At 39.7% G+C, this 15,343-nt stretch overlaps 1 protein-coding gene across 3 annotated transcripts in view; it reads left to right on the top strand.

The window, feature by feature from the left end:
• The window catches only part of SLC9A9 (solute carrier family 9 member A9), a 527,348-nt gene that overhangs the window by 307,198 nt on the left and 204,807 nt on the right, over positions 1 to 15,343 (top strand). For all 3 annotated transcript variants that reach the window (XM_036904299.2, XM_057498899.1, XM_057498900.1), the window contains exons 10-11: positions 4,717 to 4,830; positions 6,393 to 6,504. In XM_036904299.2, coding sequence (XP_036760194.2) covers positions 4,717 to 4,830; positions 6,393 to 6,504 — 226 coding nt within the window. The remainder of the gene's footprint in view (positions 1 to 4,716; positions 4,831 to 6,392; positions 6,505 to 15,343) is intronic.

Here is a 15,343-nt window from a genome sequence, read left to right as displayed (position 1 = left end):
ACTAAAATATGTTCAAGCTAAGAAATAATGAAGATAATGGAGAAATTAATGAAATAGGGAGGGAAAACACAATATAGAAAAATCAACATAGCCAAAGTTGTTCTTGGAAGCACTCATCACATTGATAATTTCCTAACAAGATTTATCAGAAGAAAAACACAAATTACCAATATTAGGGGGAAAGACACTAAGATACTGATGTTATGAACAATTCCGTGCCAGTAAACATGAAAATTTAGATAAAACGACAAACTTGATTAATTAAAACTAATACAGAAATAAATAGAATATCTGACTAATCCTGTATCTTTTAGAATAATTGTATCTGTAGCTTAAAATTTTCCTACAAAGAAAATCTAAGCCCAGAATTCTTCTAAGCATTTAAATAAAATAGTAGGAACTTGTTTCGTGAAACTTCAGCACCTTTAGCAGTACAACCTAGTAAAGACTGAACAAGAAAGAAGATTTATAAGCCAGTCTTCTGTGATAGACACAGAAATCCTAAGCACAATATTAGCAAATTAAATCCAGTAGTATTTAAAAACAAGGATAGTACATCATGACCAAGTACGGTTTACTGCAGGAACACAGGGCTTTTTTAGCATTTGGAAATCAATTAATGTAATTAACTACATTAACAGAATTAAAGAAAAAATATCTTAAGAATAATATTTGATTAATTAGAAAACAACTTCTTTAATCTGTTAAAGACTTTCTTTGAATTTAGTAGAGAAAAACTGAGTTTATCCTTTGAGATTGGAAATAAGATGCCTCTTCACCACTTCCATTCTGCATTGTGCCAGAGATCCTAACAAGTGTAACAAGACAAAAAGATACAAAATGCATAACAACTGGAAAGGAAAAACACAAAACTATCCTTATTTGAAAACAACAAGATTGTGAAAATCCAAAGAATCTACCAATAAGCTATAAGAATTATTAAATAAATTTAGTAAGTTCTCAAATATAAGATTAATTTTAAAAATCAATTGTACATATATATTCAGTAACAAAGAATTAGAAAATGAACTTTGAAAAGGGTGCCATTTACAATAACAACAAAAAACATCAAATATTTAGGAAAAAGTCTAACCAAAGATATGCCAAATCTTTATACAAAAATTACTGAGAGAAATAAAAAAAAACCAAAATATTTATAAGAATATATGATGTTCATGGATTCAAAGCTTCAACACTGCAAAGATGTACATTCTATCCAAATTTTCTTATAAATTTAATGAAGTTTCAACTAAAATGTCAAATTCCAACTAATATTTCCATGGAAATGGACAAGTTGATTCCTACGTTCAAAAGACAATGTCAAGAGGCAAAAGTGTGAATTCAGAAAAAAGCAACAAAACCAAGTTGGCAAGAATGTGGATCAATTAGAAATGCTGGGAGGAGTGCAAATTGGAACCACCAGAATGGAAAACTGCTTGGCACTACATCCCAATAGTTTTACAGAAATGCAAGCGTATGTTTATAGCAGCAGAATTCATCAAAGCCCAAGCTGGAAACAACCAGAATGTCTATCAATAGTAGAATAAATAAATAGTGAAATACTCGTATACTAAAAAAAATGAACTACTTCTACATAGAAAAACATGAGGAATATCACAATGTTGAGTAAAATGACAAATACAAAGGTGCATATTATCTGATTCCATTCATGTATAACTGAGAAACAAGGAAAGCTAATTTGTGATGCTAGAAGTGCTAATATTTGCATTGGGGTGTGGAGGTATAACTGGGGAGGGGAACAAGAGTAATTCTGGGATGCTGTAAATATTCTTTTTTAATTTTAAATTGTAAACATATGACTTATACACTTTCCTGAGTGATTAAGCATCAATAAAAACATTTTTTGAAACATGCAAACATAACCAGGAAAATTTCCCAGGAAAAATGGACCACTTGAGAACTATGAAATATTACAATGTATTATGAATCTGCATTAATTAAAAAGAGCATACATGGTATTTGATTAGGACCAGTAACAATAAGAATAAACCCCAGAAATGGACCTAAATGTGCAGTGTGTATGTAAAGTTACTTATAATTTTGTTCAGTGTTAGACGTCAATTAATTGAGTGACTAAGTAAAGTTAAATCTCTGAGTTATCCAAAGGTACCAAATCTCTAAAACAAATATTTAATTCCATGGGTCCCCCTGTAAAATTTATAGAACAAATTCCCATCACATCTCAACCATCCAGAGAAAAAAGCCTGACTTTTCCCATATACTTTTCTTCTTTCTTAAAGGTGAGGAATAGATTAAAATTTGGTAGTGGTGGACAGGCGTAATTGACTTTGTTATTATCTAAAAAAGTTAAAAAGTTGATCACGTATTCTTATAATCTATATTGTGTCAGAGAAGGGTTTTGTTGTGTTCTGTTAAAGTGCAGGACTGTTAAGGAGTATGTATCATCTTAGGTGATAGAAACCCAACCAGAAATAAAAAAAATGACTTCTTGGTCTCTTTAATTCAGAAAGTATCAGGGTAGATTTTGCTTTGGAGGAGGCTGAATACAGAAGATTATATAGTGTCATCAGGACATGGCTTCTCTCTCAAGATAGCTATTTCCCCTGTGATTACAAGATAGCTAGTAGCAGCTCCCTAGGCTGCATCCTACTGATTTCTCATACAGTGAAAAGGGGGTCTTTGTCACGGCATTCCCTGTAAAGGTCTCATTGTGTTTCTTTCATTCTGAGTGTGTCATACCCATTCTGAATCAAACACATAGGCTAGAGAAATGCATCGATTTACGTAGTGTAGTCCTAAAATCATACATTCCCTATCTGTGCTATGGAGTTGTCAACCTGCAGGCTGAGAGTGGGGAAGGAGGTGGACCCCAGAGGGAAGTTGGGGTGTGCCACCAAGAAGTAGCTGAATGGATCCTAGATAGCAAAGGCCCCCTCTAGAGGAAAATACTCTTGGGATTGGGATAGGAGAAGAAGTCCTACGAGTTTAACCTTGACATGTGTTAATTAATGTTATGGACTGAATGTGCACCACCCCCAAAATTCCTATCTTGAAGTCCTAACCCCCAGGGTGATGGTATTTGGATGTGGGGCTTTGGGAAGTTAATTAGGTCATGAAAGTGGCACCTTTATAAGAGGAGACACGAGAGAGAAAACCTCCCTCTCTGCCTTGTGAGGATACAGCAAGTCAGCTGCTGTTTTCAAACCAGGAAGAGGGTCTTCTCCAGACCTTAATCTACCAGCACCTTGATCTTGGACTTCTCAGCCTCCAAAACTATGAGGGTTTCTGTTGTTTCAGCCATCTGCAGTATTTTGTTAAGGCAACCTATAGTATTTTATAGTATTTTGTTACGGCAGCCGAAGCAGGTTATTAAGACAGTAGCCAAACCTAACTTTTTGAAAAAGCAAAGATACAATGAGGTAGAAAAGTGCTCCCCATTGCCTGTATTTTCCCCATGTTTTCAAGTGTTTTGTGGATATTTGGGTGGCAGTATTTGTTCAGGTGAACTGGCCTAGCATGTAAAACTAGCCCTCAGGGTAGTGGATGATCGCTGCCACTGCAGAAAGACCATCTTGTGCCAAAGGAGTTGTGTCTTTTTAATCCTTTTTTGCTACTACTGGTTTTAAATAATGTTTCTGACAAGAGTCTGCTTTTCTTTCTGGCAACTCTCAGTAAACAGGTATTGGGCATTTTTTGTGGGGCTGTAAATACATTATTACATGAAAAAATAATAAATCCTTAAAAAAGCAAGAGAAATGCCTCCAGAGATGTTTACCTAACATGATGATTTATGTAGACCTAAGAATGAAGTTTCAGAAACTTCCAAATGAAAAGTCTGAAACATAAACCAAAGTCTCTTCCAAATCTGCCCTTCTTGTAGCTTCTGGATGCATTTCCCTTTTACTTCCAATCTGGAAGTTGGAGAATGTTTTTCATGCTCAACTTAAATTGTTTGGTTAATAGGCTAAGAATAGCTCTTGGGAGCATCCCTCAGCATAGCCTGTTATTATTCCATTCCTCTGACTGAATTTGATGTATCTATTGTGTTCTTCCTGCATAAACTGATCCCGGGGATTAATCATTCTCTTCTTACCAGTTAGAAATTGTAGACATTTAATGGATATACCTACATCAGTCAATTTTAATGAGTTTCATTGTCTGGGCTTTGATATATACTGATCATTCTAATGTTGAAATACAATCGACATTCATCCTTATGACAAGTTTCCAAGGTTTCCAAGTCTGTCCCTTCCATCTGCCAGAGGAAGGTAATTTAACTAAAGCTTTTTTTGAATTAGTTCTTCGGAGCCTGGGAACTAAAGTGCAGCTACCGGATGGATTATATAATCATTGCATCATTTTCTACAGGACACCTTAATCAAGTCATGTTGTTCCCCAGTTTCTGTAACAGGGAATATTCTGTCATCCTAGTGGGAATTGTTCCATGGGGGACCATGCTGGTTAATATTACCCAGGGGCATCTCTGGCAGCCTTGTCATTGTAAAGGACAATAGGATGTTGACATGGCTACCGTATCTGTCACTGGGTTGAGTCAGAGGCCCTGACCGGATGGGGAGTGGCCCCAGTACCTGTCCAGAAGCTGAGCACAAGGCCGAAGAGATGGCCTTCCTAGGTAAAGGAGAACCATCCAGTCACCAAAGACAGTGACAGGATATTAAGGTGGCTCAAACCTGAGACATAATTAACGATTTTTGATTTCTGTTTTATTTTCAGTTGTTTGAATTTATGAACTTCTTGGCTGAGAATGTCATCTTCTGTTATATGGGCCTGGCACTCTTCACATTCCAGAATCATATCTTCAATGCTCTTTTTATACTTGGAGCCTTTGTATCCTTTGAAATACAGAACATGGGGTAATGAGGGGAGAAACAAACTCTTTTACTATTATTCCATTCCATTGTTAATTTCCTCAGGTTTACTGCAAGTTTCAAATTCAAGGTAAATAAGTAATTTCTAGTTAGAGAAGAAAAGCATTCTAACACATTGGGGCCTTTAATAAATGCTTCTGGTTCAGGATAAGAATTTTGGGAATTACTGAAGGAAGTAAAGGGAGAAAACTAAAGTAGAGTGACATTTTTTAAATATTCAACATATGTTTAAAATTATGATTCACATTAAAATTATGTCAATTCATTCTTTATAGAGAAATATATTTAATCTGCATTAGAGTGTATCAAAAAACAGCCAGAATTATTAAGCTTTAGAAATATTTTCATTACAAGATAGTAAAATCTTTTTTTACAGTAAGGACTTTGAAAACAGGGTACACAGAGTAAAAAATCAAATGAAATTAGCATCATCGATATGCTTTCAGTATCTTAATCATTGAGTACATGTAAGTTTATTTCAAGAAACTAGCCCTTTTCCTAGAAGTAAAATAACAGTTAAGATCTAGACCTCACTTTCAAGGCAGAGGACATTTCTAGCTCGAGGCCCGGGGCAGAAGCATGTCCCATGGGAATGAACGGCTGCCGGAAAGGATGCCGAGCTACCAGGGATGTCCCCAAGGACAGTCAGCAGCTGTTGTCCTTTTTGCCACTTGGGAAATGGGCAGATACTCCCTCAGATCACAGGCAGAGGATATTAATTGCCTGGAGAGCCGACCTCTCTCTGCCCCATTCCTGCTGAGCACCTGCATTCACCTCCTGTCCTTTCTTCAGTAAGCATTCAGCCTGAACTCTTAAATTTCATCCAAAACCTGGATCTTAGAAGGAATCTCCCTCCATCCCATCTGAGGGCAAACTAGAATAGACGGACCATCAGAGAATGAGTCTAAAACAACAAAAGGGGAGAGATGACTACCAGTGATATTTTCACAGATTTTAACCTCTAAAGCTTGGATCTTAGTAAAATGCCTTTAAAGCAGTAGTTTTATGATACATTTAGACAGGCAATTCCTCTCAAAATTAAATCCACTGAAAGAAAAAATAAGTGAAGCTTGCTAGATATAGGGAATATAAACTGATAGGAAATAAGATGGTAATCATGAACAGAAGTACATTTATCCTTCTAAAGTGGCTGCTTCAGAAGATACTGCCACAGCCTCTGAACGGTATCTGCCTCACACTCGGCAGCAGAATTGAGCAGAGTCAGTCATCAGCAACCAAAATGTGATGAGAAACTTTACAGTGATTGAAATGGTATTGGGTTAGCAATTTTAAACCAAATATATATTCAAAGAGAGGCCAAATTCTCTATTATTTCTGGAAAGGAATGAACACTGAAACATGAATTTTGGAAGCAAGTTGGACAGTCTTGTATTGACATATTTACCCCTATTTTCTGAACCATAGTATAGAGGAGCTTAAGGCCATAACATTTAAAGCTCAAGGACTCACACCTTCATTGCAACAATATTTTCCTCAACGTTTTCCTGTGCTTGTCTACAGCTAGCAATTTTTATTGCCAGAGCCTGCAACATATATCCCCTCTCCTTCCTCCTGAATCTGGGCCGAAAACAGAAGATCCCCTGGAACTTCCAGCACATGATGATGTTTTCAGGTATGGGCGCTATACGCGGCTGTCCTCTCGCACCTGCACAGGACGTGGAAACCATGAGGGGGGTGCTGACTGGGGAAGTGTGACTTCTCTACACCTGTGTGCCCAGCATGATGCTGATACTCCATAGGTTCTGAGCAATGGTGGGATTTCTCTTTCCAGAAGGAAAATGATTAAAGGGAATCTTGGTGGAATGTTTTCATGGTACAATATCTAACAGAAACTGGCCTAGAATAGATATTGGACTTTGCTCTGACCTATTTCAGATCAATTTCCTTATGAAAGAATCTCCATGATCACTTCACCAATTTGCATATTCAGGTAAATAGTATGTAAATAGTGCCATCCTTGTCCAGTGTTAAAGTTCCTTCTCCTTAGAATCCCTGTTTCTTCCCTACACAAAGCTCCAGGAATGTCTCATGGTTAATACTAAAGCAAATCACCTAAGTATATTCAGGTAATAGTTGAGAGAACAAGTATTAACTGCACACTCACCAAGGGCAGAGAGCTGTTCTAGGCACTGGTGAATAGAACTGGCATGGTGTCTGCTCCCAGGAAGCCTATGTTCTACTTGCTTAAACCATACTGAAAGCTCTTTTTTCTGAAAGAAGATGAAACAAATGAATTTGCTGACCCTGACCTACTCTGGGAATTGTGGTTTCTTTCTGTTCAATCAATTTTCCTACCCTCATCCTTTCCTTGTTCAGAGATCTTCCCCCTTACATGCCTTCCACATGTGAGGACACTTACACCCGGAGGCAGCTCACTGGAAGAGACATGAAAGTAAAACAAAAAACTGCTCTCAGGATAGAGCAAATGAAGAGAATTTGAGGAATACTGAGGGACAAAGAAAAAGTGAGAGAAACCATCCTTTATTGAATATCTACTATTTGCCACTCACTATAGGTCAAATCCTATGAAGTAGATATTAACCCATTGTTTTAGTTGAAGCAACTGGGGTTCAGGATCTCAGAGAGGTGAAGTAACCTGGCCAAGAACAAATACATGCCTGTACCCAGGTCAGTGAGACCCCACTTCAGACCCAACCAAGTATCTCAAAACCCTCATTTTTAGAAGTAGTACTAGGACTAAAAGCCTCGTTTCACCTTCAGTTCCATTCTAGCTTGCTCCACACACTGAGAGGTGGCAGGTCCCAGGTTGCGAATGAGTCATTTAATCAAGTATGGACCGTGGGGATCTAGATTAAAACTGCCCTTCCGTAGGCCTCTGCTACTGCTTCCCTACATTTCCAGACATGCTAGAGGGAGACAGAGAGTCATAAGGCAGACAAGTTGCACTAAGAGGGGATCTTTGACTTAGAACAGTGAGAACTTTGATAATGAGTTGACTTCTATTATAAGAAAACAAAAGATCACTTATTAATAGGAAGTCAGCACTGGATTGCATTTTTGCAAAGCATTTCTAGGAGTTGGAAAGCACTTTCCATCTTCCCATCAAAACACCAGTAGTTTTACTCTGGAGAATAGTGGCTTATTTTTAAAGTTTGGATATTGTGTTTTAAACAATGCCTTATTTTATAGAGAATACTTTGAGGAGGGTGTAAGGCTTTAGACCGTCATGTTGGGCTAGGAAGTGTCTACCCAAATGGCTACCTGGCCAGATGGCTTCTCCAGCGCTTGGCACCTTTGATGCTTAGCTATAGGACTGGAGCTGCATTAGACGCTGATGCTGGCTATATGGTGTGCACGGCAGGGGATGCGAGGAGGCCCAGAATTTGGTGATATCTTTTTGATATTTTGAAAGCAGGAAGTCAGCTCCTTATGGCCTTTCAACCAAATCTAGCCCACACCAATTCGGTAAATAAAGTTGGGACACAGCTGCATCCCTTTGTTCACTTATTGTCTGTGACTTTCTTCATACTGCATGGGCAGAGCTGAGTCGTTGTGACAGAAACCAGATAGTCCACAAAACCTGAAATATTTACTATTCATCTTCTAGAAGGGAAACAATAAGCCTATCATATTAATGGGGTTGACATTAGTCTAATTCAGGGGAGTGCCAGTAAGGTAGTTCCTATCATTAAAAAGGCCATCATCCAAATTTGCAGGTCACCTACATATACAGGACTATGATGTCCAGAGGTGACACCCATTGTCCTCCACACTAAGCATCTGGGCATCTGCCGGGCATCCAGTCACTCATGGTTAGCACTTCAACAGCTTGACCTCAAGGGCTGCAGTCACCTGGGCCTGAGTGGGCTTTTTTTTTTTTTTTTAATAGATTTGACTGGATTTTTTTGTTTTGTATACTTCACATTGAAATGAACCTGAACTATGAAGAGATTGGGTTACTTTATATTTTTAATACTATTTTTATTACAAGTTAATAGTATTGATGATGTTCTCATGTATTATGGAAAGAACATGGGATTTTCCACTAAAAAGCTGTCTTCTTAACTTTAAAATGAGGAGATTTGCAGGATTATGTATGGAAAGGATTGTATGGTTATGTAATGGAGTCATAGATGCTTAACTCAAAATTCCCATTATACCCTTCTGAGACCTTTCTTGAGCAATGCTTTGAGACTCATAACCAGGAAAAGGTAGAATAGGCATTATTGGTTTCTTTCTGCAATTTGAAAAAAGGGAGAGAGTGAGATGTGGAGAGGTTGAGTATCTTGCTCACAATCTCACAGCCAGTCAGAGATGAAATTAACACTTGAACCCAAGCTTCCTGACTTTGAATTTAGAGCCTTCCCATCTGCATGACACTAGAGTTGACCCTTGAATAAGGGTTTAAACAGGTTTAAACTGCATGGGTCCACTTACATGCAGATTTTTTTCAGTAAATATATTGGAAAAATTTTTGGAGATTTACAAAATTTGAAAAAACATTATCTTTGGCTTATTTTATTATAAGAATACAGTATGTAAACATACAACATGAAATATGTATTAATCGACTATGTTATGAGTAAGGTTTCTGGTCAACAGTAAGCTATTAGTAGGTAAATTTTGGAGAAGTCAAAGATTATATGCAGATTTTTAATTGCACAGGGTGGGGGTGTTGATACCCAAAACCCCCACACTGTTTAAGGACCATCTGTACTTCAGATTTACCCTGAAGGTCACAAGCACAGACGCTAAATCAAAACCATGTCCTTCCTAACCCAGGCCAACCCCAGCATGTCTAGTATGTCCCTCATGCAAAGCCAACCCCCATCTAGTTCACAAGAAACTGAACATGTTGGTGGTGCCCCTCCCAGTCATGGTTCAGGTTCTGCATTTAACCTACTGACCCCATCAGAGCGCAGGAAGCATCAGCTGAGTTCACCACGTGTAGGGCACTATGTTTCTTCAAAAGAGAATGCTTTTGACTCAGCTTTGGTTTTCTGTATGAATTCTGATATGCTATACTTCACTCAGGACCTAACATTTTAAATATATTTGTCAGGAAATAATAAATTTAAAAGGTCAGCTTAAGGTGGCATAAGCCAGAGGAGCTGGTGAAGCAGCAGATCAAATAACAACTGTCTCTAGGCTTTTCTAGGTGTGTGAGAGCACCTGCTGAAACCAGAAGCAGCAGCCAGTCCCTTTAAGGAATATTTGCTTTAGAACTCTAGTGTAGTGTTTGTAACTACGCCTGGAGTAGTCTGGATCATCTGTTGAGATGGATGACTTTAGTAGGCCCCTGGCTGAATCTGGTTGTCCATGCTTCACTAATAAATTTAGATGGAGCCTTTCTTTACAAGCTCAAAATATTTTACAGAGTTCTTTGGAGAAGGTCAACAATAAGGGCCTTCTATCTAAAATGGGAATGTGAATAAACTATTTATGCATGTACTCATTCAAGTCACCTAGCTATTCAGTCAGCAGACGCTCATTGCCACACTCTCTTGGGCAGAACAAAGGCAGAGATGTAGGCCCTGACCCTAAGAGGCTAGGAGAGAGAGTTTGGCCTCGGCTCCAGGTTGCTTCACTAAGATGGTGCACCTCAGGTGGGTCAAAGGCCAGTCAAATAAGAGCCAGAACTTTCTGTCTTAGTGAATTACACCTACCCTTGGGTAACTCCTTTTCCATCTTTACCCTCACCCTATATATGCCCTTTTGACACTGGGAAGGAAGATAGCTCGCAGTGTACCTTCCAAGCAGAAGTGGATTCACTTGTAAAGTTAATGAACTTTAAGCTTGAGTCTCCCTCATTTACAAGGGCCCCTTCCAAAATTCTGGGAGTGTGTTCTGATTGTATATAAAGTTTGTAGAAGATATTTTGTGATATTTGTCTTAAGAGGGTCCCCAACATGCATAAGTTTTTCAGCCCAATGGAACCTGAATCAGACCTGTCTCCAAATCTGGGTGTACCTTGAGGAACAAGTTTACTGATATATCAGGCTGCTTATTACCCACCTCCTGGCAGTGAGCAGGGCCTGCAGGGAGCATTAAAACAAGAGCTTGGAGCTGTGTAGATGGCTGTGGCTCAGCAATGTTTTTGAGTAAAGTTCACATTGTTTATGGATGACCCCACTGATGCTGTCCCCTCTACTCCCACCACACTGTATGCTTCACCCCCACCTTTTGCCTCTGCAGCCAATTAAACTGCATGAATGACTGTCATGGCCCAGATTTAATTTTGTACCTAGCACAGACCCTACCCAATTAATTTTGTGAAGAATAGTAATCTACATACATGAAGCCTTGGAACCTGAAAATGAGCAATAGTCTTAAGGTCAGGAGCAGTGGTCTCCCTGTCTTCTCTGTCTTGAGAGGCTTTTAATAATGCAAATTCATTTTTTGGTAGCTAGGTTGCAGTTAAGAGTCAATTGGAAACGTTTACCCTAAGAGATTTTTAAGGCCTTCTTTAAATTCAAGGCCAGAAGGTTCAGAACTACTGTGGTGTATCGTGTGACATCCAGCACAATGGGCTTAGAAGGAAAGCTAAGCTCTCCTGAAACTGTTCCTGCTGCCCTCGAGAACAGCCCTGCTTAATGCCAGGAGTGAGCTGTTCTGCCCCAACTCTCAGTTCACTTGAAACCAAAGAAGCAGAGCTCTGTGCTTTAAATTAAAGGAGGAGATGTGCTTTGCACAAATGAGCTTTCCTATTGATGTGGTGCATATCACAAAGATTAGACCTCTTGTTTTAATTCAAATCCATGTGCTGCAATTTTTATTTAACATAAAACCAAATAAGAACTGGGAGTTTCTGGAAGGACGGGAAATGCCAAGCCCAACAGAGCCCTGGCAGCCTTCCTGGAACCGCTGTGATTGGGGATGGTAGCCTACTGGACTGCAGAGCCTCTGTAAAGAGCTGCTGTGCTGACTGAACAAGAGGGAGGCCTGGAAGCACTTAGGCAGGTTGAAGGAACCTGACACTATGTCAGAGAACATGCTCCTCCAATTTGTCCATTTCTGTTGCACTTTGAAGTAACACTGAAACACTGAAGTGTCTTATTGCATAAACGATGGAGAGTTTTAACCAGGCAAATGTGACCACAGTACAGATATAATGTAAAACATTACCCATGAGCTCACATTACCATAAAGACAACAGCACCAAGTGCCACCAGGCTTTGCTGCTAATGCTGTTTGTCACTAATTTGGCTGTCCACTGCACTCATTAGCTCTCAGATAGCTGCCAGCACCAAAAGATAAAGAGAAAGGGATGTAAAAAAAACTTCAAGAAAATTTTTCCTGTAAGCTCTCTCCTTTTTTCCCTTCAGGGGTGAAAGGATTGCCATAATTATTCAAGTTTTGGGGAACAGTTTGTTCTGCAGCTCACAGAATACCAGTGTTCTATGAAAGGACAGATTAAGAAACACTGCCAGATGTGGGAGGTCACCTTTTTCAGTGTTTTTTTGGTGAGCCACCACACAGGCATTGTTAGACCCAGTCTGAGACTTTGGCCCAGCAGTGGCCTTACCCAGATGACATATCAATTGTAGCTAGGAAGAAAATATAAACAGAATCCATGAAAGTGGGGAGGAGAGGGATCTGTTTCAGTTATGCCTAAGAGCAAGAATCCATGTGACTACACAAGCTAATGGAACTCCAGGAATTTCTCACAAGTACCAGGTAAAAGAAATACTTTCATACTCCCTTGATCCTTGATACCCAAACATGTGGTCCTTGGACCAGCAGCTTTGATATCACTTGGAAGCTTCTTAGAAATAGTGAAGCCAAATCTGCCTTCAAGTAAGATCCCTGGATAATTCATGTGCACAAGAAAGTTTGAGAAGCACTTCCCATAACATAATCACAGTTCGTGGTCTCTTTTCTGAACCTCTCCACCTTCAGCCCATTCCTTCCATCACCTTAGACCCACCTGGATGCCATTCCCACTTGCCGTTCTTGCATTCGCCGTCTGATCAGCACAGCAATGTGTACTCAGTTACTGGCTTTCTGCCAGTTGCTGAGCGTGCTGAGGTATTTCCCCCCTTTCACTCAGGCTCCCTGCCCAGGACTCTTTCCACATCCACCCACCTTCGCTCTTTGATTCAACTAGCTCCTTTTATTCTTTAGATCTTGGCTGATACCACTTCCTGAAGGAAATCTTGACAACTCCTCAAATGTGGGTTGGTCCCTTTTGTCTGTTTCCATAGCACCCAGCACTTCTCACCTCCTGCCCGTTGCATTCTACAGTGGTTTTCAGCTTGCCTGCTGTTTGTCCCCTCTAGACTGGAAACTCTGTGAGGCCAAATGCTTATCTGTTTGGTTCACTCTGTACCTCAGCACCCAAGATACCACTTGAAACTAAATAGCCTTCCACCAGTAATTGGTGGATGAGTAGGCAAATGAATGAACAAGCTGCAACATCATCCATCCAGTGAAAAATTGTGTAATTTCACATAAATGCCACTTAAGGACTATCCCTGTCCTCTCAGCCCTGGGAACTTCCGATTCCAGAATTCACGCGCAGGCAACCCTCAGACCAAGCTTGCCTGGTTCTCAGATGGGAGCTAAGGAACAAGATCAACAAACAAAACCATTTGTTTTTCAAATGAAAGAAAATACTGTTCATCTACTTACTTCCAGCTAAAAAACCCTTTCCTGAGTGTTGATAACAGTAAATATTGTTAACACTTCACAAAAAGTAGCATTCAGATATAAGAATATTTTACAAATCTTTGCCTGCTTTGTGTTGGGGTGGACTGTTTGTTTTCCACTTAAAAACCTGAGATCTCATTGAAAACTCTGGGACTTCTATCAGATGATTTGATTCAAGAATCAAACTAAACCTAACTTCAGAGCAGGAAAAAGATTTCTTTCAGTGTATATACAAGAGTTATCTGAGAGTCCCAGTCCTCTAAGCAACAGGAATCTTTCTTTCCTTCTTTCTCTCCTTGTTCTACTTCCAGAAAGAGACAGACTGGAGATGCCATCATGCTGTCAAGCATTCCTGGACAGGCGTACCTCTTTGCAGCCCCTTACACAGAGCCCAGCATTCTCTCAACCCTCCCATGCTATATGTCGCTCCTGCCCCGGGCATATCTTGTGCAATTAATCAGGCCACTCTCTCTTCCTTACCAGTACAAGGCCACTAACTGGCTCATAAATTTTTCTCCATTAGAGAAGATGACTTCCACTGAGTCCCCATCTCTCTCACACGGTACCCACTGTGGCCAGGGGCAGGCATTAGTGAGCAGTGCAGCCAACTGGAGTAGGTCTTCTGAGGTCTTCAATGGGACAGGGTTAACCAGCTTATCAAGGAAATAAGTCATGAAAATGTTTTAACCAGTGTGTCAATGAGTCACAGAAAAAGTCGCCTTGAATAATGAATAACCATGAGCAGCGCTGTACGACAAAATAGACAAGCGTAGTAGGCCCATGTGAATTGTGTGTCCTATTAAGTCCTCATAGTTTCAAATGCTGAGAAAAGTTTATGTGATTATGATAAATTCAAAACATCTGAGAACTGGCTTAGACCTGTGGCCAGCCCCATAGAGTTGTTTTCGGCTATTATGAGGTCAAACATAATCACTCCTCACTTAGCCCCAAAATAAATTTGAAAAAAAATTACTATCTCTTGCATTTTTAGGCATAAAATTAGATTCTGCTCTTTGGCACACCATGATATTATCTAGATAGTAATGACTGTTTTGGTGAAGTGCAGTGAACTCAGGCTTTGAAGCAAGCTCAGTTTATTCTCCACCCTGCAAATTCCTTGGCTGTAAAATGGGTATAATACCACTTCCCCTAGATACTCAATGTTGAAAACCAAACTAGAAAATATATATAAAATGTCTGGCCCAGGGATGGCAACCTAGGAAACACTCAAAGGATGGGAGTTTCCATCACCTTCTTTAACCACCACAGATGAGATGGCTGTTAGTGCCTTACAGAGACATGATTCTTAGAAACTCACAATGCTCTTGGGAAAAGCTCCTATCAGAGACTGAGATTTTCATTCCACCGGAGGTTTGACTGTTAAATCACTATTGAGGACATAGTCTGAAGCCAATGCCAAGTGCTAGTGACATGCTTGTGGAAAACCCAAGGCTCTTCCCTCCCTGCATTCAAGGACAGTTGTTAATAGTTTACTTTTAGTTCCAGCAGTGACTTACTCCTGGTGCCAATACATGTATCAAAATGTTGTAACTCAAAGTCCCAGATTTTGTAAGGAAAATACACTGTAGCCCTCTCTGGGACAAACTGACACATGCAAAATGTCATGTCTGCTTGAACATTTATTGAGTGCAAGAGAGTGGCAAGAGCTTGCAGATAACCTGACCGTCCTATCTAGTCAGGGCCTGCAGGCTGCAAGAACATGCCAGCCCCTGACAGGTACCAAGTAAAGAAAGAAGACCGTCCAGAATGCTTGTCACCCCTCCCTATGTTTCAAGAGTAAGGTTCTAGCAGGATATAGGAAAATAAAAAATTTCAGCATT

Source organism: Manis pentadactyla, chromosome 1, assembly GCF_030020395.1.
Source record: "Manis pentadactyla isolate mManPen7 chromosome 1, mManPen7.hap1, whole genome shotgun sequence".
Lineage (NCBI taxonomy): Eukaryota > Metazoa > Chordata > Mammalia > Pholidota > Manidae > Manis > Manis pentadactyla.
The sequence above is the reverse complement of the archived record's forward strand: the minus strand, read 5'-3'. Positions and strand labels throughout refer to the sequence as shown.